Raw genomic sequence first — 24,819 nt, 5'->3', positions numbered from 1 at the left:
GAGTGAGTAGTTCCATAGCTAGGGTTAATGGGTAATTAGGGGAAACCAACATGGGGAATGATTCATGCTTAAATTAATATGCTTTCATGATTTATTTGCTTGCTTGTTATGATCTCAACTCATACACATGTTATGTTTGATGAAATGCGAGCCTATGAATCCTTGTATTTTTTACCTATCACCTATCTTTTCAATGAGACTTGTAAGACATAAACCAACTCGAGTCTCATTAGACCATGCATGTTGTTGAGTAGGGAAGACTAAGTCGACTTGTAGGTGTTGTACAATCTAATCGATTCGGCTTCGGGACCCAAACTTTCCTAGAATTGTAAGATATAACCCAACTCAATCCATCACAACAATAATTGCTTGCTTATAATTTGAGAACATGTTTGTATGATTAATTCCCATGAATCCCCTATGACCCCATGATACCCTAGTGCTTTTTATCAATTGTTTACAACCCTTTTCAATTCATCTTGCTTGTTTACTTTCATTACTATTTAGTTTAGTGACCTTCTACATCAACCCAAATTGTGACACCCCTAAGACACCACTAGTTGCAATAGAAATCTCATCTCAATTCCCGTCCCTTGGGATCCGACCTTTACTTTCCTCTTTACTAATTGTAGAGTTGTTTGTGAAGCTATAAATTGTGTTTTGGTCTAGGTGCTCCTAACGACAAGTTACCGAAAAGATTTAGTCCGACCACACATGTTGGTGGATTTGGAAGTGGAGAAACAATATAGTTTTTGGCCGGGATAACGAGAATCCATTGGACCCGCGCAACTTCCTCTATCGACAATTCGAAGTAACCAAGCAAGCCTTCGATCGTTTTAACATATTTATACCCCAGCCAATTAACCAAAGAGTTGAAATATTCGTACATTGGCTTCCACCATCTTATGGTTGGGTTAAATTAAACACTGATGATGCCTCTAAGGGCAATCCGGGTCCAGCAGGGGGTGAAGGTATTTTTAGAGATGAGACGGGTAATTTTGTTACTGTTTATTATTTCTCTTGTGGGGAGTGTACGTCTATGAAGGCCGAATTTCTTGCTCTACTAGCTGAGTTGGAAAGGGTAAAATCACTTCTTTTAAATGAAGAGCAGTTGGTGAGCAACAGTTTGAAGTTCATAGTTAAAAGATGTCGGGATCTAATCAGAGACAACCAATGGATGGTCAAGCTCGAACATACCTATAGAGAAGTAAACAGAGCCGCAAATTTATTAGCTAATAGAGGAATTTCCTCTAGTACTTTACCTATGCATTTAGAAGTTTCTTTTAATGCTTTACTATTATCCTTCGTGAGGATATTTTTGGGGTTGTTATTCCCCGTATAATAGCTAACAATTAATTTATGGACTTGACCCTCTTCTGCACCAAAAAAAAAAAATATATAATGTTTCCCAACCAAATAAAACCTCAGCTAGTCTTGAAGGAATAGGGGAAAAGGTGGAACACCCATGTGCTTCCCACTCATTTCTTGATGGACATTTTATGAGAGGAAATGATATCCATCACATGCTTATAACGGATATCTCGTCTTCAATGAGATTTTGGGATAAAACCTATTCCGTAGTAGCTTAACACAAGGACCTCGAATACTGTGTTGAAAATGACGACCGAAGAAGAAACCAAGCTTCAACTTTTCCTCCAATGGCTTCAGGTAATTTCTATCATCACATCCTCTCTGATTTCGTTCTGCTTGCATTTATTACTCTTATATTTAGTTAATTATCATCATTATTCATTTCTTCACAATCGACATAATCAGGTAAATGGAGTTGAACTTCGTGGATGCAACATCAAATACTGCGATTCCAGTAAAGGGTTTGGCATTTTCTCTGATACCCATGTTTCTGATGGTATGTTTTCCATATTTATGACTTCATTTTCTTCAGATTATTCATGTAGAAATGAATTGTTGAAATAGTTGTTCGTTAACAAAATTCGGGTTTGAATTTCAATCGATGCCGACTTTTTTTATTACTTTGCTACTCGGCATGACACTTGAACGCTTCATTATAAGCAAGGAATGGGAGATTTTTGTAAGTTATCGTGTTCTCTATAATATAATGAATATGCATGATTAAAGGCGGAACCTTTAAATTAGATCGAATTACATACCTCCGGCCATTGCTTTGAATTTCGTTGAAAATGATTAATCTTTTCAAAATCCTCACTTATCAGTTCTAGTTAGTGTGATTAATTGAATGGAGATTAGGATTAGTGGCCTTATTTAGAGCTTAATTACGTTTTTTCTTAAGTAGCAGTCTTGCCATTAAAGTACTCGTAAACATGGAGGTTGTCGGTGATTAAAATGTAGGTGGGAGAGGCTACTTTTCTTAAGTGGGATGTAGTAACCTTGATCATGGGAAACAACTTTACTCCCATTGACATTACATTTTTTTTTCATACAACCTCTATCCAATCTCAGAACCCTAATCATTTCGTTAGGCTTCAAATTATTGCGAGTCTTTTTCTCAATTGTAAGGGCAGTAAATTTCATTTTTGTGCCCTTTCCTCATCTGAACCAACAGGGCAATAAGCTATTAAGTGATCATTTATCATTGCGTGTGTTATAAGAGATCTTAGAAGGGCAATATTGTCGAGCTCACCGAAAGCTTCACATATGGTCAATATGAAATTCTTGTAGAGCCCCAATATCCTTTGCGCGCGCAATTGCACATGATATAACCACGCACTCCCTTAATCTTAGTGGTAGGCCCCATGGATAAAAACTGCATAATTATAGTGTTAGCAAGAGCTTTGTTAGAAATTGCAAACTGCTAATCGATGACCTTAGGATCATTAACTTTAGTATGTTGATAGACGGAATCATGTATACGAGCACAATTTTTTGTCTTTATGAGCATTAAGTAGATGCGCAGATCAACTATTTCTAGAGTATTAATCTCGGTTATGGTAGGCGGTTCGTCTTTCCGAATAGTATAGTCGACATCCATTAATCTCAAACGCAGTAACACCTTTTTCCTTGCACACCTTTACAAAATATATGTTGTTATTTTTTCAGTTATTTTACCTTTTATTAAATAGCTTTAATGTCAAGGACTCAAGGTGACATTTTTGAATTAAGGCATGATAACTAGAATGTGTGGAAAGAAAGAACATTAGTGTATTAATATGGATAGATTTCGACTATGCAACTCGGAAATTCGAACCACCTATCATAACGAATACTAGTATTCTAATTTTTTTTTTGATATTTATAAAAGTGCAAGCGATCTAATCGTATCTCCGTTCTGTTCAAGAAGACCAAAATTTGTGCTAGTTTTCGAGCTTCCGTCGATCAACATACTAAGGTTGAAGATCTCTTAAGGCCATTGATTAACAGTTCACAGCCTCTAAGAAAGCTCTTACTAACACTTTAGTTATTTAATTTTCATCTGAGTTCACTAGAGGGAAATAAATTAAGAATGTTCGTGATTATATCATGCACTTGAGGAATATCGTGGCTTTGCTTAAGAGTTTAGGATATACCACGTGTGAAGCTTTCATGGTGCGTTTTATTTTGCGTACTCTTCCTCGGCACTATGGCCCTTTTAAGATCTCTTATAACACACATAGCAATGGATGGTCGACTAATGCGTTTATGACCATGCGTGTTCAAAAGTAGGGAAGATTATTGAGTAAGTAGTGCGAAAAAGTGAACCTTACTACTCTTACAAAAAGGAGCAAAGGGCTCGTATTAAGTTAAAGGCCAAAGAAATGATTTTGGATAAATACGTTGTAGAGAAAGACTTAACGTGCTTCTTTTGTAAAAAGAAGGAGTACATGAAAAGAGTATATTAAGTTCAGGACTTGGCTTGAAAAGAAAGATAATTCTTTAGAATTTGTTTGTTATGAATCTAATATGGTTAATTTAATTCTAATCATAATACATGGTGGGTAGATTTTGGTACTACAATCCATCTTTCGAATACCTTGTAGGGATGGCAAACCTAAGGAAATCAATGGGATCATTACATCTATTCACGATGTCAGATACGTTCACATATGAAAAACTGTTGGGACCTATAATTTAACATTAATTTTTGGTGGAATTTTGCATTTTGAAAAGGCATTTTATGCTCTCAATGTCTCTAGATATTTGATTGGAGTTTCAAGACATGTATCTTTAGAATTTTTCTTTAAATTTTCGAATTCTTGCTCAAGAGAAAATGAATTCTTAAGTTATTGATTATGGTATTTTTTCAATGGTTCATCTTGTATTGAGTTGCAAAATGGTATCCCCCATACTACACATGGTAATACTAGTTTAAAATGATGTATTATGAGTAAAAGGTTTTCAATTTTGCGACACATGGAGATTGGAACATATTTTTATTGGATATAGGTGTAATACAGTAGATACATTAAGAGCTGAGAACGACAAGCGTATCCTTCATTTGGATAGAGGCGTAGTACAGTAGACATACTGTTCCTTTGGGTAGAGGTGTAGTACGGTAGATATATTGAGAACCACAAGCCTATCGTTCATTTGCGAAATTTGTTCAAGAGCACGAGATTCTGTAAACTATTCTTCAACAATATGGCCTAAGATCTCTTATAAGACACACAAGATAATGGTCAATTAATGAGCTTATGACCGTGTGTTGAAGAGGAAGGAAGATTATTGATGGAGGAGAGCGTAAAGGTCAACCTTACTATCCCTACAAAGGAGAATAAGCTTACTATCCCTACAAAGGAGAATAAAGCTTACATTAAGGAAAAGGCTAAGGGAAAATTCCGGGTAAGCAAGTAATTAAGAAAGAGTCTACGTGCTTCTGTAAAATAAAGAGGGACATGAAGAAAGAGCCCACTAAGTTAGATCAAATTATATAACTCCAGCCGTTGATTAAATATTTTTTGTAATTGATTAAGCTTTTCCAAACGGTCATTCTCAGTTTTAGATAGTGTACTTCAGTGAATGGTGGAGCAAAGCTCAATCAAGTTTTTCTTAAGTAGGGGTCTTGCCTTCAAAGAACCCTAAAACATGGAGGTTGTGGGTGATTAAGTAAAGGTGGGAGAGGGCAGTTTTTTTAAGTGGGCTGTAGTTACCTTGGTCATGGTCATGAGTAACCTCTCGGAAAAGGGACCACATTAAGATTAATTTCTGGAAAACGTTTATATTAATTCTTAATTAAGTATACCCGGGTAATGGAACAATTTTTACATAAAATAGCAGAGTCTGGCATCTAGACACACTGGTTCAGATGCTTCTAAATGTTCTAATCAAGTATGAGTAACAAAGGTCCGAAACTATGCCTAATTATCCGTGATACATTTTTCAGAAATTTCAGTAGCATTTTTGCATTGTTTTACCTGGTATTTGATGGATTCTTGATGGTTTTTCCATTTTCCCTAACTAGTGTAAGCTTTGACAATTAGATAGAATATCTGTCTTTTTATAACATTATTGACTCTCTTGTCTCTTATATGTAACGTGCGTATGTTGGGTTTAAAATTTTGAATACACCGTGAGCTTCTTACATTGTTGTTGCATTTAAAAGTGCCTAGTAATTTGTGTAATTATAGCGAGATCTTCACATTGTTTTAGCTCTTTGTGGATTCATGATTGTGTGATTGGTTTCTTAACTAGTACTCTTATATGTTTAATACAACGTTATAGAACCTGAAAATTTATACTATGAAATACTACTGCTTAAAATGTAATGTGTGGTTGTGGATTTATTCTTTAGGGGTGTTTCTGGTTGTGCCACTTAATTTGGCCATAACTCCTATGAGGGTATTGCAAGACCCTTTGCTGGGACCATCATGTAGAGCAATGCTAGAAGAAGGTGAAGTAGATGATAGGTTGTTGATGGTGTTGCTTTTGACAGTGGAACGTCTTCGCAAGAATTCTTCATGGAAACCGTATGTTTGTTCCTACTGAGTTATTGCTACTTGGTTGAACATTATTCACTTTTAACTAGATTGAGTACGTGATTGTTTTAGGTACATTGATATGATTCCTTCATCCTTTGGAAGTCCACTTTGGTTTACCGACGATGAGTTTGAAGAATTGAAAGGGACAACAGTGTATCGAGCTAGTCTTTTGCAGGTAATAAGTGATATTTTGCTTGATTATATATCTTCTAGATCTTCTCGGAAAGTCAGATATTAAAATTCATGTTCAGGACCTTCAAGCAGTTGAAAACTTTGTAGCGTTGTGGGCTACAATTTTGTTGACCTTTCCATGTGTGGTTATTCGTGTTAATGCTGCTTGTAGTTTTATTATTAATTCATGGTATTAAGTCGGACGGTATCGATCATGAATTGCGGTAACGTACACTATGATGCAGTGACGCGGTATATCGCAGCTTATCTTTGTTTGAGTCATATCAGCTGCATTGATTTTGTTTTAGTTCTTTTCGTTAGGTATCGGCATAGAATCTGCATTGCCGATTAAACAATTGCCCTAACAGTCAAGCAGCAGGCATAATTGTCAAATATCGGCTATTTATGCTGGAATCCTCACATACTGAAAATATTGGTGTGGTTGGTTTACCTTTACATAACGCCATATTGCCTAAAACTTAACACCATGAGTTAAATGACTATAGACTGGTTGAGACTTCTTGTTATATTCTGTATCTGTTAGTCTGTCAAGTTGTCTTAAGTGTTTTTTTTGGGACTTTTGCTTTGTTAATGACTTAAATGACACATTAGACTTATGTGTATGAAATAATCTACTGTGAAAGAAGTTTTAAAACATCTCCTTGTGTTCATAAATTGTTAAATAGTACGTTGGTACGGACATTGTTTATGAGCTAGTAGTTTGACTCTCAAACCATCTGCAACACTATGCAGTCAACTCTTTTGTTGGGTCATAGACCTTAATGCTCATCTTTGTTCATAAAACCTTTTTTGTGCTTCATTATAACCATGTTTTTCTAGTTCAATGTGCTTACTGTTTTGGATGTATGTTCCTTTCCACCAATAGTGTAGGACTTTAGTCGTGTCTCTTTTGAACACTGCAGAAGAAGAGTTTGCGAGCTATGTATGAGGATAAAGTGAAGGACCTGGTGAAAAAACTTCTGATTCTGGATGGAGACCGGGAAAGGTTGGTGTTTATACTTGTCAAATCTTAAAATGATAAGATTTTACTCAAAAGAGCCAGGTCACTCTGCTGGAGCTCCCTTTATCGACAGAAAATGAGCACCTGTGATAGAGCATATTTTGGTGCACTAGCTTATATTTTTATTGTTTTTTGGGGGGTGGGGGTGTAAATCTCTTAAACTTTTACGAGAAGATCTACAGGCTCCAAAGCAAGTATTATCAGTATATGAAAACACGGAGTGTTATACTACAAGTTTCTTATTTTTCCTTTGCGCTATCTTATTTCTAGACCTTCATTTTGTTGCCAAACGGCAGTCATGAGTCAATCAGAGTTTTCAGTCTAGTATGGTGTCTAGTAAGTTAGCGTGTTCTCGCTTTATCCAACCTGAAAAGGTTGAGCACAACAATAATTTTTTTTATGCTTTGTAATCTTTGCCTTTTCATTATGTAATTTATCTTGAAACGTGTAAAGGTTTGCTGACAAGTTTACTTTTTGCGTTACAGTGAGGTGAGCTTTGAAGATTTTCTATGGTATGCAATTTTTTTATCTTTCAGGGTCTACTAACTAGCTAATTTTTAATTCAACACAGCATGTTTGTTGATTATTTTTATTTTTATTTTTTTGTTAGGTAATTCATATGACAAAAAGGTCGTGCTTGCAGGGCTAATTCTGTCTTTTGGACGCGTGCTTTGAACATCCCTCTTCCACGATCTTTTGTATTCCCTGGAAGTGAAGAAGAAACGAATTTGTCAAAGCCTAGCCAGGATTCAGGTTCCCTTTACTTTTTAGATTCTGTGTCTCTTGATCGCAAAATTATTGTCATGAATTTACATGATTACTTTTTTCAGGATCTGAGAATCATGAAGCTAATGGTATTGCTGGTAAAGTTGATATCAACTCTGGGCAAGGAGAGACTCTGTGGGTAGAGGGTCTTGTTCCAGGAATTGACTTTTGTAATCATGGTAATACTGCCTATATTTTATAGACCCCGTGCAACTCTTGCACGGTATATATATATTCTTATTTTTTTCCCCTAGTATATTACTTATAGATTTTCGATTGACAACTTATTATAATTTTCATATTTCTCATCCTTATATTTTGATTTGAGAAGAAAAAAAATTGAAATAAAGAACTAATCAAGAGAGTTAACTAATGTTATGAGATGTGTATTTTTGTATAACGAAACGAATAATATTTTTTTTTCTCAAATTATTGTAATGGATTTTTTTTTTCACGAAACTAATTATAGTAGTGCATGGTGTTCATAATTATAATGATTTGCAATTAATTTGTATGAATTGATATATTATGTATGTATTATCAATAGTATAGTTTCCTTATTAAATTTAGCTCTTTGGAGGGAAAATTTTCAAGGAGAGTTAATCTCTTAGTATATAGGGGATTATACTTTATTGTATCACGTTTCTCCTCAACATTTGTTCTGCTAACTACCTCCGTTTTGTATTATAAGACGTTTTATAAAAAATAAAAAATTTCTTTTTGTATGTCGTTTTATATTTTTCCATGTATTACATCGTCACTACATTTTCCAAAACACCATTATTTTGAAAAAAAAAAAAGGAACTTTTAGCTATTGTATTGGTGGAAATATTCAGGTCTTTTTATCTTCAAAAATCATTTATCACATATAACTACTACAACAATTTCCAACACTTTGGTTTACACCAAAAAAAAAAAAAACAATTTCCAACACTTTCTTAATTTGTGTGCAATCTCCTAAAACGACTTATAAAAACGGAGGGACTACCATGTTGGAGGCAAAGACTCACTATTCTCTGGCTATAAAAATATGATGTACTCTCTCTGCACTTCTGTTTTCTATCTGTATTCCTTTTTAGGAAGGTTTTACTGTTACCATTTTGGGTATGCACAACTTAATGTCCCGCTTTCTCTGTCAAACTTTCAGTCTCTCCACTATATCCATTTCACCTCCTTGCAAACAACCACCCCATGTCCTCCACCCAACATCTACCATAGATCAGTTCGTGATACCAGAGAACCGCCCTCACATCATCTTGGGTCCAGCCATAGTGCTCCACCACGATATTGTCCTTTAGACTTTTACGGCTGTCTGTTCGACAATCACCACCCTGTCCTCCACTCTGGCAGTGTTTTGTTCTCCACTACCTGACCTCCAGAGTTCTCCTTCCTCAGCATGGGTCATGGGTCAGCTGGTCAGGGTTATTAGTTGTGCATCAGGGTCGTGGCTTTGGCTTCGAGTTTGTCTGTTGTGGTGGTTGATGGGGTTGGTTGGGAGGATGTTAGTCTGCAGGGCTGGGTATGGAGGTGGTTGGTAGGACGGGAAGGGAGTAGGGTGGTGAAATTAGAGGAGTTGGTTAAATTCAACTGTCTAGCTGTGTAGGCAGCATGTTATATTTGGTTGTTCTATGTGTACACTGGAGATCATTAATTTTTTAGTTTAGACTTAAGTGATAACTCGAGTATGGAGACTTGATTAATGCCATGCTACGTAAAATAAGTGCTGATTTTCTTTCGACCGAACATTTCATTTTTGAATGGAGTGATGGAATCTGATTATATTCCACTGAAACGGTTTGTATGTCTAAGCTATATGGTTTAAATCTAGTTGGACTTATAAAGGTTCCAAGTAATTCAGATGTATACATGGCTACTTCGGATTTGTATGATTTCGATTGCAATTTCTGAGTCACTTGCGATTTGCAATTCAGATTTGAAAGCTGCAGCAACATGGGAAGTAGATGGCACTGGAGCTGCTACTGGTGTGCCTAACTCTATGTATCTTCTATCTGGTAAGTTCTGTTTCTTCTCAGATCTTTATCTCGATACAGATCAGGAGTACTAAAACTTTTAAATAGTGATTTTTTTCTATATTCCAACCTGTATGACTGTTAATATTGTTTGATTGCCATTTTGTAACTGTCTTGTGCTCTTGGCTGGTGGCTGATCAGTAATATCTTCTTCATGTGCATAGTAAACCAAGGTCATTCGGAAATCAGCAAAGAGATAACCATTAGCTATGGTAATAAAGGGAATGAGGTACATCTTGCACTCTTGACACTTGCTTATTCCCTTTGTACCAAATATTAGAGAGTTCGGATAGTTCATGCGGTACCTTTAAGGTTTGCCAATTTGTGCGAAATACCCAAATTTTTGATCCGGAAATCTTAAAGAGGTCATAACTCGTGTTTACGAGTTCCAAAAGTGACGAATTTTTTTCCAAATCGTTCATCTTTCCGAGAACTACAATTTGAAAAAAAAAATTGTCGCATTTGGATTCCGCTACTAGGAGTTGTTGTGCGTCAAAGTTTTTTCGACCAAACAAACTTTGAGTGAGTATATCTCCTGGTCACGAGTTCCAAACTCGTCAAACTTTTTTTCCAAATCGTAGTACTCGGAAAGATGATCGATTTGAAAAAAAAAATCTTCACTTTCTGAGTTCGTAAACCCGAGTTATGGCCTCTTTAAGTTTTTCGAATAAAAAATTTGGGTATTTTGTGCAAAGTGGCCAACTTCAGGTGTACCGCGTGAATTATCCGTTGATTTTGCTCGACAAGTGATAACAATAGATGTTACAGGCTTTCACCTTGGTAATTGGAATTGGAAAATTCCCTTTCAGGGTGAGGGTTCGTCTTGGCCTCTAACACCATAAGTGCTCTCTTGTTTGTTACACATTCAAACTGCAAATGAGTTTGGAGTATTTGTTCAAGTATATGAGTAACATTATAACAACAAAGTTGTCATCACTATGTTGCCTCCATTCCCACTAAAACTACACATTAAATATTCTTACCCCTGCTCAGCATTTCAAACGTTTGCCGTCCTAGCTCCAACTTCTTTTAAATCCCATCTTTCGTCTCATTAATCAACATAATATCATTCGCAAGGATTTCAAGGTTTTAATATTTATGTGGAAGATTTTGGTCCATTATGAGATTAAGCCCTATAAGTTACAAATGTATTAATTAGGCCCCGTAAGTTTGACCAAAAGTGAAATTGAGCTCAATTTTCATTTTCAACCTAAATTGTATAATTAAATAATTATATATCTAAGCTCATCATCAACTAAAAAATTATTACAATTTTAAAAATCTGTAACTAATTTATTGACATAACTTTTAGAATATATTTATTCGTTTGTTCCAATTTAAATACAATTTATATACATGTGAGAATACTTTATTAAAAAAAACCCATTTTTTTGTAATTCATGCAAGTAATTTTTATTAAATGTAAAATAAAGCGCATACAAAGTTTGCAAGTTTATTATAAGCGTTATTATATGTTTTAATAAGTTGTATAAATAAATATAAAATGATTTTTTTTTTCTTTTTTGTGAATCTTGTGATTTTGGTTTAAAAGTAAGAAATTGGGTTGAAGTTTTTGTTCAAAGTATGGGGCAATTACTACGTTTGAAACTTAAGGGGTTTAATCTCTCAATGGTAAAAATAAAGGGGCTAGTCACCACTTTCGCAGTTTACAAACTTCTAGTCCTGATCTTACACGTAAATATTATAACTTTGAATAGAGTTTAATGCCTAACTCTTCTATTTTAAAAGCTTGCAAATCAATCCTGGTCTTACACAAGTTTTTGTGTAAATGAATACTGTGTCTATGACGTTAACCTATTGCCATATTCTGATAGCGAAATTTAACATGCATTTGACTCAGGAGCTGCTTTACCTCTATGGATTTGTTATTGAAGACAATCCAGATGATTATCTAATGGTAAGTCTTTGTCTGAAGCAATCTGACTAGCTGATGCAACTTCTGGGATGACAAAAATGTCATTATTTATATTTTTTTGGCATTGATTTTTCATGACAATGCTGATTGATCTCATTACTAACAGCCCTTATGTTATTTGCTTGTCTGCACATCTTTCTTTTCTTTTCTATTTTTTCCTCCCTTTTACGTGATTATACCAGTATGCACTTTGTAGGTTCATTATCCAGCCGAGGCTCTACACAATGCTTCCTTTTCTGACCCCAAAACACAGCTTCTCCAAGCACAGGTAAGTTGAAGTGACATTGGCTTCTTGTGCTCACTAGTCACTTCTCATAATATACCCAGCTCGTGTGAAATTGAAGCATTGCAATAATGATATTGTTTTACAGAGAGCTGAATTAAGATGTCTGCTGCCCAGAAGCTTACTGGATCATGGTTTCTTCTTGGACTGCACCTCAGAAAACAATACTCCCGAGAGCAGTGTTAACAAAACCTGTAACTATAGTTGGAGTGGTCAACGGAAGACACCGTCATATGTGAATAAGCTAGTTTTCCCAGATGATCTGTTGACTTCATTGCGGACTATAGCCATGCAGGAGGACGAACTTTTCAAGGTCCAATCACTTCTTGAAGAGGTGAAGTTTCATTCAATCTATTTATGTTTTAGCGATGGTATTATCTAATTTAGTTTCTTTGCATAACCGAATTCTGGTCAACCCTCTAGCAGAACATTGTTTTTATTTACTTATATTCTAGTTGCGCCATGACTGACTGACTCATTCTTCATATTTAAGATTAAGGCCATATACTTTATAGATATCTGCTCACTCTCCCTGCTAGCTCTGTTCAAACTATTATTTTAAGATGGTTTTAGTGAATGGAAATCTCTTGGAAGATGTGAGAAGGTTCTGGTCTCTTTGGCAATTGGCATACAGTTGTGCTTGCAATTGTGACCAGTTAGCATGATCTTCAGATGATTTTACGTCCCTGTTTCTTCTTAAAGGATCTGGGATATCTGGGCTAATGCTGCCTAGAATTTCCGTTACTTTTTTCAGTCTATTTCTCGTTCTAATCTGGTCAGGCTAAAGTTCTTTCTTCCATGTCATGTTATATACGAGTAGCTTGTAGGAAGTGAAGGGGAGAGGGAGCCATCTGATACTGAAGTTCGAGCAGCGGTGTGGGAGGCTTGTGGGGATTGTGGAGCTCTGCAGCTTCTTGTTGATTTACTGAATACCAAGTATGTCCTCAGTTCCTTCTATGAAATTGCGTTGTGAAATGCATCGACACTACTCTGCTACTTCCGCAGTACAAAGAAACATAGTGTTCAATGTGTCGCAGAATAATGTCTTTAGCCTGATTGGAAATAGAAACCTAACTCTGGAGTGTATAAGTTGGGATATTGAACACGGGTTCAAGTACTGACTTGGCATTGGAACTGGAAAGTAGACTCTCACCAAGTGAGCTTCTGCAACCAGTTAATAAATTGTTTTTTCTTTGTGCGAAGGAAGCAACAAGGGAGGGGTTTGATGTTTAATTAGATTCGAACCCAGGTCACGAGAACCACCTCTCATGACCTTAATAAATGAAACTGGTGAAAGTAAATCCAACGATCCTTCTTTTTATCCTGTAAAGAGTAGAACACACACATCCAGTTCATTCCGGCGTCTTTTTTCCCCCTTTTATGTGAGTCATCCTAGCATCTAGATTAATGCCTTTTTTACGCTTTTCCGAAAATCTTACCTATCAGGTTGATGAATCTCATAGAAGGCTCTGGCACTGAGGAATCCGATACAAGATTGCTACAAGCAGATTCAGGGATGAGTAAAAACAGGAGGGCAAGTATAGTCTATCGGCGAGGACAAAAACAACTCACTCGTCTTTTCCTCAGGGAGGCAGAACATGTTTTGCAGCTATGTTTGGATCAAGAAAAGCCAGGATCATCTTAACCAACTTCAAGATCTGCACTTATATCATGCAGTGAGTATTCTATCTCCAAATCTTTCTTGTATGTAATTTGCGTGGTAGTAGATTATTGGTTCGTGGAAGTCCGACGTCTCTTAAGACTCCATTCTAAGAATCCCTAACTGGGATATGCTACGTGTCCGATGCAAATTTTCTAAAAGTTTGTCACGTTTTGGCCTTAAAATAAGTGCCGAGTATCTGATATGGTAGTTAAGAAAAAATGGGAGGTCAATCAACACGGAAAGAACACCATCTAACTTAAATGAAATGGAAGTTAAGCTCATACAAAATGGAAGATCGTTTCACATAACTTTTACTAGAAATGACTATATACGCCATGCTTGTTGCGACAGCTTAAAAACATACTTCTAATACATTACTCCAGTATCTGTGTTGCTAACACAGACCAGCGTCGGGAATTGCCAACTGACTGCTCATCAAAAGAAGAGCAACCAGTTCTGTGTGTCATTTTGTATGAGCTTCAGAGTAGTGAGTCTTTGGCTCTTTGCCTCGAAGGAAATGTAACATTGAAAACTTTAAGCACCCATCACTTTGTGACTACCAACTTATCAAATTGTATATTTCAAGTCAAGAGTTGTTCGCATCATCATAAGATGCGTTTTACATTTTTCAGGGCTCTTCAAGGCCGGCCACATTTCTAAGAGCCCATCCAATGCCGTATGCAGTGCCAGCTGCTATTGCACCATTTGACAGCGTCACCAAAGCCGAGATACCATAGTTTTCACCAGAGATCTTCGCCTTTGCCAGTCCAAGAAGTGCAAGGGCCAATCCAGAGAGGACACATGCTCCAATGAACTTGACATTGTCGTCATTTGTAAACGGTATTAGGATGATGAATGAAAGAAGAGGAGCGCTTCCAAAGATTAGGAAGGAAGTGAAAGTGACTAGGCCACTCTTCCATGGCTTCTCGTCTTGGTCTCCTGGTATTATTCCCTTTTCGCCCATCATTTCTTCTTCCACCATTATGTTTTTGTATTTGGATATAATACTCACTACCTGTTCGCAAGAAGCAAAGGTTGAAACTTCAAAATCATCGATCGACATCTTGTGTGCTACATTCTGCATTGTTTGTTCATCTCTTATGAGACATCAATTCTCGGATCTCCTGTTTTTTTTTTTATCGTCATGTTAAAATTGACCCGACTTGGCCGTTTTTCTTAATGATGGCAAAGGTCATGACAATGTGGATCGAAATTTCAAAAAAGAATGGGGATGGAGGGACTATTTGAGAATTACCATGGCGGCATCATTTGGATCCATGCCAAGTGATTCATACCGCCGAAGCAAATTCCTAATCTCGGACTTGCCATTATTACCAACCTCCCATTCAGTCACATCCTTTTCCATGGCAGCCATGTTCTTCTCCGTACTACTACTCACATAATCCCCAAACCCCATCGAAATACCGTCAGCCACGAGATTAGCAAACCCCAAGACGAGGACATCGACTGACGACATACTCCCACCACTAGATATGGAAGATATAAGAGAGAAGCATGTAACAATAGCATCCAACCCACCATAAACAATGCTCTTGGCATGCTCTCCCTTCCATGTTGGGCCTTTTGGTTTGGGCCTATCACATTTCTCTACCCTAATCATTGGGCTTTCTTCATCAATTTCTTGCTTCAAGAGTTTGCTCTTATCAATTTGATTTTTAGGCATTTGCATGGTTACTTTATATTTGGTGATAATTTTTTTTCTTTTTTAAAAAAATTGTCTTATTTTGCTACTGAATAAAAAAATTTAAGCTCGAATTTTAGAAGTGTTTTATCTAAAGTTTGCTTCTATTTAAAGTAAAAGAAAGGAAGGTGGTGTATGTATGCATGGTAAATGTAGCAAGTTATTGAGACGTGTCAATAGTTTGCATAATATTAGGCAGACTATTCGAAATTGTTTGATTCACAATTATTGTTGGTTCTATCATCCACTTTATTTTCTTGATTTTCAGTGCATGTTATTTATCACAAACGAAATTAATGAGTCGGTCTTGCGTATGAGCTAACATATATACTTCGTATATAATAAGACGATCTTTAGATCTAAGATTAACAACCAAACTATTTAATGTATATGTATAGCTAAATGTTAAAGTGATAATTATAAGCCCTACTCGAAAATTACGATCTTACATCTCTTTATTTTAGTTTGTAACAATATGGATATTTGTAAGTCATACTCGAAAATTACTTCCTGCATGTTGAACCACAAGTCGAAGTCGTGCTATTGAGCTTGGAAAATGGATTGCTTAGTAAATATAGGTAATAATAATAAGAGGAATATCATTAGTGATCATTTGACAATTACAAGTTATGTTACTTTCAAAGACAATCGTGCAAGTTATTTGAAAAGTAACCACACAAATAAGTTACACCATTTCTTGGGTAAGAGTCGTCTTAACTTATGACGACTCTCACACCCGATTGCGAGAGGTCTTAAATCAAAGACAATTTTAAGCAAGACCAACTCAGTTATTATACCACCTTCTCGCTGTAAACTTCGGAATAATTTGACAGGACATAACACCGAATGGACCAATGACATACACACCAGAAAAAAAGGAATTTAATTAACCTCTATAAACTTGTTTTCTCATAACTTAAAAAAGGTTCCTAATTTTGTCCCTCAATTGCAGGGGAAACCTATTCTTCAAGAAAAGAACTCCACTAAACAGGTAATAACAATGTGATATATACTTAACATCATTACTATTCTCACACCTCCGACCGCATTTCTTGACCCTCGTCTTTAATCAACCGGCTAAATTCTTCTTCTTCTTTGGACAATTGTTTCTCAGACTTGAACACCGCTATAGGGAGAGATACTCTTCTTTGAGGAGGCTTGTTATTATCAGGTAAGAGTTTGAGTGCAATCCCCATGCCTATCAATATCAGTCCTGTTCCGTGCTGTTCGGTCAAAGGTTTTGTGAAGATCAAGTATGATAGAAGCAATGTCACTGCCTTCCTAGCTGTAGTCACCTGAGATCCAACTCAATTAAATTAATACCCTCAAATAGAATATATATACCGCTCTTGCATGTCGAGACGCTACCTTTGACCCTTAATCTGTCCAAGATATGCTTTCATAAGCATTTTTGTATATGAATTGAATGTTGTCGGCAACATAATTTTTGTTCCGAAAATTGAAACCCAATGGTTCCTTTTTCCGCTGTAAGGAAGCCACGAGGACAGTTTTGTGCTAATGAGATTCGACCACAACCTATGAGTACCACCTTTCATACTTTTAACTAAAAGTTCCGAATAATGAAAAGCATAAAAAAGCGGGGTTTCGTAAAATTTATAAAGTCATATGGTATCGGTTTTTGTCATCGGTTTTTCTGAAAATAACATTGAAGTTTTTAAAAGTTCCTGCGGAAGAAAATGACAAGGGTAAAAAAACAGTTAAAAAGCTGGTTGAAAGAGCATATTTAGGTATTTACCATGGCAGTGGTTGCAGCACCAAACAAAGCAATGAGAGATAAGACAGAGACTTGACCAATAAAGGTAGCCATGGCTTCAAAAACCAACACACCATACACATAGGGATGCTGCACAAGGGTTAAAACAAATGTGTCAATTAAAACAGAAAGACAAAGTGAGGAGTTAGGGAAAAGACAACTATATGGTTACTGAAAGCTGAAAAGAGGAATTCTACCTGAGAACATGATGTCCATGCCCTGAATAATTCTCCTGTTAGGACCATAGGCGGGATCAACATCGGCAAACCCACGACGGTTGAGCAGAACAACATTTCCATCTATGCAGAAAACCCGAATAAAAGTCGTTATAATTCACTTGTTTCATATGACTGTTTTCGAGTTTTAGAGCACAACAGTGTGACATAAGATGCAAAGATCACACCTGAGTTGTTTCGGGATTCATGGTAAATATCGCCTCTTGCACGTTCCCGAGGAATGAATCCATGACTAGAGCGCCTGTAATCATGATAACGCCAACTATGCTGAAGTTTGGGGAAGTTTGGGCATCTGCCAGGGTGAAAAGGATCAAACCGACCACTAATAGTATTGCAGATATATACTCATGTGGGGGGTATTTTCGCCTTAGACCCGGGATAAAAGCGCCCATTATCATCACAGGCAAAACCTGGTGGAATCACAAGGTGCATGATTAGTAACTTGGTGAAAGCAATATCAGCTATCGTGCATCGATAAACTGCGTCCTAGTTTGTAAACACTAGTTATTTAGGAGGCATCCGAGAAAAGGATAGGGAAGGCGTAGATCCACAGCCGATAGCATAACAAGTCAAACCAAAAACATCTCTTTCAACCTCCACTTGCCGTAATTAAATGACAAGAGTATCTTAGTTCCTTCAGAAAGTTAACTCTAAACAAAGTCACCATCACACATACAATAGTACAGTATATTACTACCTAATACAAGTACTTCTCAATTAACACAATTTCTAATGACTATGCCTAAACTAGAATTCACCATCACAGATGCATTATTTGACTTTCTTATCGTTACTTGTATCGACGCTAGTGTTGCTTTCATAATTTATCTCGTCGTCAGCAGTTTTAAATTAGATTATGTCGGCCAACCCCAGTACATTTTGGAACTAAGACTATTTTGTCGTTTCAAACAACTTGTAGACCTATCATACAATGCCATCACTAAAATATTAAATCAAGCAGAAATCATGTACACGATTCAGGAAAATCGAGTACCTTGGTGGATTTGAACATAATTTGCGCCGGGTAATTAAGCCAAGCCAAGGATCCTTTAGTTAACCCATGAGATCCCATGAGCACAGCAGACAATTTGACATAAGTCTTCCATGGGTTCACCATTTGTTTGGTGGTAAAACCATTCAAGTAGATTAAAGCTAGGTACACAAACCCCTGAATAAATGTGAAGTACCAACCATAGCTGCAACCACACACCCATATACCCACATTAAAAAATTAACACTTTTTTTTAGTTTGCATCATCTACAAATAAAAAAGTTAATGTCACCGGTTAATAATATAATCGGTTTTAGAAATAACTTCCACTTTACAAGAATTATGAAGTGGGATTAGGATCATTTATACCTTGTGTTTCTTTCACACATTTTCGGACAAATATAGTACTCTCCCCGTCTCAATCTTTTGTTTACTTTTTATTTTTATTTTTTATTACAACCAAATGCAAACAAATGATTTCGGATCCAGGAAGCATGTTTTTTTGGTTGAAATGCAAAAAAAAAAAAAATAGTGTTATTTTAATACGATTATGGAAAATATTTCTGAAACGGGCCAAGAGCTACATTCAACTTTTCATAACATAATTAGAGCCTGAGATTATTTACCAGCTACACACAAGGCCTAAAAATGACCAAAGAACAGTGTACCAAAATTCTGAAACTCACCTAAATTTGAGCCTGTTGTATACATATTCCTGCAACAAGAAAAATACCCATTTACCAAAATCAGCTAAATTTCCCCAAATACACAATTTGCAAATTGCAATTGTTTTAATCATAAATTAGCAATCACATATAGACATACACCATGATCAATTAGGCCCATAATTTCCATTAAAAAAGTGATTCACACATTTATCTGCCATAAACCATGACTACATACATACTACATTACAAAATCCTATTTTTTGATCACATGCATGGATAGTTTAGATACCAAAATTACCAGACACGGTAACTTTTACCATGACTCACGGTAAAAAATGACTTATCTCAGTGCAACAAAAAAAAAACAAACAGAGAAGTCAGGTCAGATAGATAACTATTGACCGGAACTTAGTATAACGCAAAAAGGTTGAAAAGTCGAAACTTAATTAATTTGATCATTGAATTATCAATCCCTGAAAAACCCAATTGTTTTAAATTTTAATAGACTAAAAAATTGGAATAATTAAAAAGAAGAACAAACCTCACAAATGCCATTAACAAGATAACCAAAGAAAAACCCAGAAGAACAAATAAGAAATTGATGCCAAACTGGTCTGCTTGTTAAGTTAATTCCAAACAAAGACCTTGTTTGTTCTTCATTATTATTATGATTATTGTTCTTCATTTTCCTGATTATAATTACTACCAATTAAATAAAAAGTGAATGAAATTAATGATTTTGGTTAGAAATTATATACTCATATATATAGACATAAATAATTGGGATTTGATTATGGTATTCTCTGGTTTTTTTTTTGAAAGAAAAAAGAGGTGTGGTGTGTTGTATACAAGTTTGTGAATTGTTGAATTTTAGGAGAAAGAGGTCATCTTTGGGAGTTTTAGTAGTGGAAGGAGACTGATTGAGGTTTAGTACTTGCATACCTTTTATAATTATTATATTCTCTTGAGGGGTGCCGGGTGGGTCCGATTTGTAGTAGTATGATATTTCTACCGGTTTTTGAGTTAAAATTTGGACCTTTTTATATAAAAAAAAAATATAAAATATATATAAAAAAATACTATAAAATGTTTAAGAAAAAATATATGTAGCTATTGACGAAACCAGGATTTTAACTCTTAGAGAGGAGACATTTTTTTAACATGGAAATTCGGAAAAAGTTAGAATATTTTAACTTCAATTTATGAAATTTCTATCCGACAATGAGGGTAAGCGTTACTGTTACCCCATCTAGCTCCACCAGTGCATGTCTACATGAGGCAATCATATATGTATAAAAATAATGTGATTTTTAAATGTTTATAGATGTTTTTAGTAACATACGGAGTAATAGTTAATGATCGATTTCGTATACACTTTTCATTTCATTTTTATTCATTCTCTGTTTAATTTGGTAGAGGTTTGAAACTAACATTTTAATAACATATTTTTATATTTTTGTTGTAAAAATATACTCCTCCGTCAAATCCTGGTCAATTGTTGTCATTAGTTTTGGACAAAGATCGAGGAAAGAGGAAGGGACCAATTACTAAAATGGCAAGTGGATTATATTGTGTGTGAATGATCAAATTGCTCATCAAGTTCATTCTTAAAAGAGAAATGACAACAATTGATCGAGACACCCAAAAATAAAATAGGACAACAAATAACCGGAACAGAATTAGTATATTTTTGGAATCGTTTTTAATACGGTCAAAGTTCTAATATGTGTTGACCTCAATAAGATAATGGAAATAAATTATGATCTTTTCACTTAGTGATCTTTGTTTAGGTGTTATTCAAGAGTATTTATATGGTATAGGTATGTTTTTATATCATTTTAATTAAATATTTTTATATCACTTCAGTTACTGATGAGTCTAGTAAATCACACTAATGAGACCAGCCAAAACCTTATATATATGATATGAAGTATCATTTAATTAATTCATAGGACTCAAGGGAAACATTTACATATAAAACTTCTCTATTTTAACTAAAGTCTTTACTTTTAATTCCATTAAGCTAAAATAAAACTTCGGTCATGTTCTTTTGTACTGTATTTAATTTGAACTTAGTTCAATTCAACTTCATTCAGTTCAGCAATCTCATCTCTTCATGTCGCGCTGTTCTTTTGACTTAATTTCAACTCATTTCAGTTCAGTTCAGCTCTATTCAGTTCAGTTTAACTTCATTCAGTACACTCTAGCTCATCTTTTTAGCCTTATTTTTTTCGACTGGAAAGAGTTGAATTTAACTTAATGAAGCTGTAATGAATTGAACTAGTCTGAATGGAACTAAATTGAATCGAAATAAGAATTAATTTATGAAAAGATAAGATGAGCTGAAATGAACTGAATGTATTTATTTATTTATTAAGTATATAAAACCAACAAAATTACTCATAATATATGACAATTTTCATTTAATTAGTTACATTAGCGGCTAGGTATATAGAGATGATTTGATACCAGATTTTTTGCATAAAAAATAATGCTCAAAGAATTAGGTAGTTTATTAAATCAGACGATGCCCCTTACGTTGTGTTGTTCCTAGTTTAAGTCAATTTCAGGTATGATTCTTTTTTGTCATTAAATTCCGGTTCTTATTTGGTAGTTGTCATTAATATGCACGGGTATTGTTACTATGGAGTATAAAATTCCGTAATAACTACTATACCATGGAAAGGATTCCAATAAACAATTTTTATATACGAGTTTTAAAATTGGATAATTTATAGTGCACAAATTGTTCTATAAGACTATTTTTTGTAAAAGACTAGTCTAATGACACAAAGCCAACTAAATAAGTTAATAAATGTGTAAAAATTGTTTATTTTGGTAACATAATAATTTATCTTGATAACTTGCATATTTAAATATGTCGGTATTCATTATTAGATATCGGGTAATCAAAATAAAACTGAAATATGAATGTAATTATAGGTTAACTTTGGACTTTTCTCCTTTTGGGTCAGTCCTATGCTATAGGATAGTCCTATAGGAAAGTTGGTGTTTATAGTGAGGGCGGTCCAACTCAGCCCGCTAATATAAATGTTTGCCGAATAGGGCTGCTTGAGGTCCAGCGATGGACCTTAGTTTCGAGAGGAGGCTCGGCCTCAGCTAATCATTCATTCTTTAATTTGGCATTAGCATCTACGTTACTACGGTATAAGATGAATATCATACGCCGTAAATGATTATGATCCAAACATCAACATCTATCTTACTTGTTGTAAATATAGGCTAGTATGCTATATGGCTCATTTACTTATCACCAAACTCGGAAGTAGTGATTAGTGAAAAGACTAGGTCGCTAAATACTAGAATTAGACTACCAAATTAACAATTTATAAGCCAAACTATACTCTAGATTACTCTAATGGATAAAGCAATATAGTGCAAGTAAGGGTCGATCCCAAGAGAAGGACTATTAAACTAAAAACTTGAATTGTAAACTATTGAATACTAAACAAGACTCTACTACTAATTTAGGCTCTAATGACAAGTTTATAAACACACAATGGTTATTAACAATGACCAACAAGTAGATGAACATAGATCAAAAAGAGAGGGTTTGAGTTGATTGGTAACATGAATGTAAGGTAAAATGACAATCTTTTCTAACAAGCAATATAACAAACACTTGGTGAGCAAGAAACGTTCAACGGGAAAGTGGTGATTTACCCCTATAACTTTGTGCAATTGTGAAATTAACCCCCATAACTTTCAATTGGAGTGATTAGGCCCCGTAACTTGCATAATAAGTGAAATTAAACCCTTTTGTCAAAATCTCGCGAGAAATTCAATTTATCATATCACAAAAGTAAAAATGGTTCACTACAACAAAAAGGCTGTTTAGCGACCAACTTTTGCGACTAACCATTTATTAGTTGCTAATTAGCAACCACTTACAAGTTGGTCGCTCTTTAGCAACCATCTAAACATTGGTTGTAAAAATTAGACGCTAATTAGCAACTAATCACAAGTTGGTCGCTAATTAGAAACCACCTTATTATTGGTTGCAAACATTGGATGCTAATTAGCAACCAATCCCAAGTTGGTAGCTAATTAGCATCCACTCTGACATTGGTTGCAAATATTAGATGCTAATTAGCAACTAATAACAAGTTGGTATTAACGACCAACTTAACATTGATTTTGTGTAATAACAACTTGCTGAACCGTATTTGTCTTAACAAGATTAATAACGAAAAATTATTAACGGACAATAACGAAAGATTAATAACGGAAAATTACACCGATATTAGAAGACTAACTCGAAACGCGATAGTTTAGCCAATTACAAGATTAACAAGACTAATAACGGGAAATTGTTCTGACTGTAATAACAACTTGCTGAACCGTATTTGTCTTTCATTTATTTTCGTCTATTACACTAATGATTCCGCTTGCATAAGATAGTTTCTTTTAAATAAAATACTCCGTAACTTATATTTATTTTACTTTAGGAAATACAGTACTCTTTTATTTTGATTTTATAATATCATGAATTCATCTTTTTTTAATTAATTACTTACTTTAATTAATGTAGTACGGAGTAAGCTAAGTCACACACTCCCAAGTCCCACCAAAGTTGCACTCACACTATTCCAAATTTGGGGTTAGGCGGGAGAAATTGTTTTCTAAATTTCGTTTTCCGCCAAACACAACATCTTTGTCTTGGTAATTGGTATCTTATACTAGAACTAAGTGCTAGGGTTCTTATTTTATTCATCTTATTTTTTGCCAAACTGCCCCTCTTTCTCCTTGAATCACCTCTTTTAATTAACCCTAGCCAAGCTTCTCCCTAAAACTGGTAAGATCAATGAATCTATCTATCTTCTTCATTTGTCTTCTCTTTCATTCGTTGTCCCTTTCAATTGTTTTCTCCTACATCTTCTTCTCCTTCATTCATTGTTTTTATGGCAGATTGGAGCTCCGGGGTCACTGTACCACTGTAAAATCAAAGCTAAAGCAAAGGTACAACATTTTCTCCTTCAATTCGTTTGTGTTCAATCGTTTGTCTTCGTTTTCTCCCTCATTTTGTTCATTTATCTGTAGGTCTTAATTTTGTTTGAACAAGTGAATTTCATTATTGATTTTACTTGTCTTGATCTTAATTTTTGCACTTTAAATCTTAGATCTGGCCTCATTGGCCTTATTACATGTAATTTTCTTCACTTCGTCCTTTTAATTCCACCAAGTACTAACATCGTGTGTTTCTAAATTGCAGGCATGTATCGGGATTCAGAGATTTGATTTGAAGAATACTTTGATTCTCAGATTTTCTTTAATAAATAGGAGTATATCTATTTTTTGCACTAATATTTTGGCCATATAGATATTCAAATGTTATGGGCAACAATATATGCTGTAAGTTGTAATCAAGAAAAGTATTTGTTGGCTCTATAATTTTTATTTCGAATGATATCGCGAATTCCTTAATTGGGCGTCTCAATCTTAGTTCTAAGCTAATTGTCTTAAGATTTTTAATTACGTCTTTCTCATCTCTACCTAATTAGGTAGGGAGGTCGTATTTTTTTTTAAATACGAAAATACGGTTTGCAACCATTTTTGCAACTGAATGTATAAGTAGTAGTTAAATTGCTACCAAATGAAGTGGTTGCTGATTAGCGACTAATTGAGTTGGTCGCTGATTAGCGACTAATTTAGTCGGTCGCTGTTTAG

General features: G+C 35.1%; 3 protein-coding genes and 1 long non-coding RNA gene across 4 annotated transcripts; 2 read left to right on the top strand and 2 right to left on the bottom strand.

Moving 5' to 3' along the window:
• Window positions 1-1,430: 1,430 nt before the first annotated feature.
• On the top strand, window positions 1,431-14,816 carry LOC141596719 (uncharacterized). The gene is made up of 16 exons (XM_074416961.1): window positions 1,431-1,668; window positions 1,777-1,867; window positions 5,705-5,879; window positions 5,961-6,066; window positions 6,986-7,068; window positions 7,569-7,595; window positions 7,727-7,836; window positions 7,914-8,027; window positions 9,780-9,860; window positions 10,043-10,107; window positions 11,740-11,796; window positions 12,011-12,082; window positions 12,186-12,431; window positions 12,918-13,033; window positions 13,544-13,773; window positions 14,393-14,816. Exons 1-15 carry the CDS (start codon window positions 1,618-1,620, stop codon window positions 13,740-13,742), a joined length of 1,593 nt encoding a protein of 530 aa, XP_074273062.1. The 5' UTR covers window positions 1,431-1,617; the 3' UTR covers window positions 13,743-13,773; window positions 14,393-14,816.
• Window positions 14,389-15,519, bottom strand: LOC141596721 (uncharacterized). The gene is made up of 2 exons (XM_074416962.1): window positions 15,016-15,519; window positions 14,389-14,775 (listed from the first exon to the last, which is right to left on the bottom strand). The coding sequence occupies exons 1-2, from the start codon at window positions 15,448-15,450 to the stop codon at window positions 14,389-14,391; spliced, it is 822 nt and encodes a 273-aa protein (XP_074273063.1). The 5' UTR covers window positions 15,451-15,519.
• Window positions 15,520-16,229: 710 nt separating this feature from the next.
• On the bottom strand, window positions 16,230-20,049 carry LOC141596718 (UDP-galactose/UDP-glucose transporter 2-like). Its single transcript, XM_074416960.1, has 7 exons — window positions 19,673-20,049; window positions 19,150-19,178; window positions 18,467-18,668; window positions 17,640-17,882; window positions 17,434-17,535; window positions 17,219-17,326; window positions 16,230-16,757 (listed from the first exon to the last, which is right to left on the bottom strand). Exons 1-7 carry the CDS (start codon window positions 19,814-19,816, stop codon window positions 16,494-16,496), a joined length of 1,092 nt encoding a protein of 363 aa, XP_074273061.1. The 5' UTR covers window positions 19,817-20,049; the 3' UTR covers window positions 16,230-16,493.
• A 3,758-nt stretch (window positions 20,050-23,807) lies between these two features.
• LOC141594281 (uncharacterized) lies at window positions 23,808-24,576 on the top strand. Its single transcript, XR_012522095.1, has 3 exons — window positions 23,808-23,947; window positions 24,061-24,111; window positions 24,365-24,576. It is a non-coding gene; the product is annotated as an uncharacterized LOC141594281 (long non-coding RNA).
• The last annotated feature ends 243 nt before the right edge of the window (window positions 24,577-24,819 follow it).

The sequence above is a fragment of the Silene latifolia genome, chromosome 8, assembly GCF_048544455.1.
Source record: "Silene latifolia isolate original U9 population chromosome 8, ASM4854445v1, whole genome shotgun sequence".
In the NCBI taxonomy this organism is placed as follows: domain Eukaryota; kingdom Viridiplantae; phylum Streptophyta; class Magnoliopsida; order Caryophyllales; family Caryophyllaceae; genus Silene; species Silene latifolia.
Note: the sequence above shows the minus strand (reverse complement) of the source record. Positions and strands in the feature narration are given on the sequence as shown.

What these genes read in the sequence shown, in the direction of transcription:
- LOC141596719 (XM_074416961.1), top strand. Translation starts at nt 1,618, where the DNA reads ATGACGACCGAAGAAGAAACCAAGCTTCAACTTTTCCTCCAATGGCTT. An exon ending in TGATACCCATGTTTCTGATG is followed by an intron (nt 1,868 to 5,704) that starts GTATGTTTTCCA and finishes TTTATTCTTTAG; the next exon opens with GGGTGTTTCTGGTTGTGCCA. An exon ending in CTCTATGTATCTTCTATCTG is followed by an intron (nt 9,861 to 10,042) that starts GTAAGTTCTGTT and finishes TCATGTGCATAG; the next exon opens with TAAACCAAGGTCATTCGGAA.
- LOC141596721 (XM_074416962.1), bottom strand. Translation starts at nt 15,450, where the DNA reads ATGCAAATGCCTAAAAATCAAATTGATAAGAGCAAACTCTTGAAGCAA. An exon ending in ATCCAAATGATGCCGCCATG is followed by an intron (nt 14,776 to 15,015) that starts GTAATTCTCAAA and finishes TCTTGCGAACAG; the next exon opens with GTAGTGAGTATTATATCCAA.
- LOC141596718 (XM_074416960.1), bottom strand. Translation starts at nt 19,816, where the DNA reads ATGAAGAACAATAATCATAATAATAATGAAGAACAAACAAGGTCTTTG. An exon ending in TACAACAGGCTCAAATTTAG is followed by an intron (nt 18,669 to 19,149) that starts GTGAGTTTCAGA and finishes GTGTGGTTGCAG; the next exon opens with CTATGGTTGGTACTTCACAT. An exon ending in GTGCTGCAACCACTGCCATG is followed by an intron (nt 16,758 to 17,218) that starts GTAAATACCTAA and finishes GTTGGATCTCAG; the next exon opens with GTGACTACAGCTAGGAAGGC.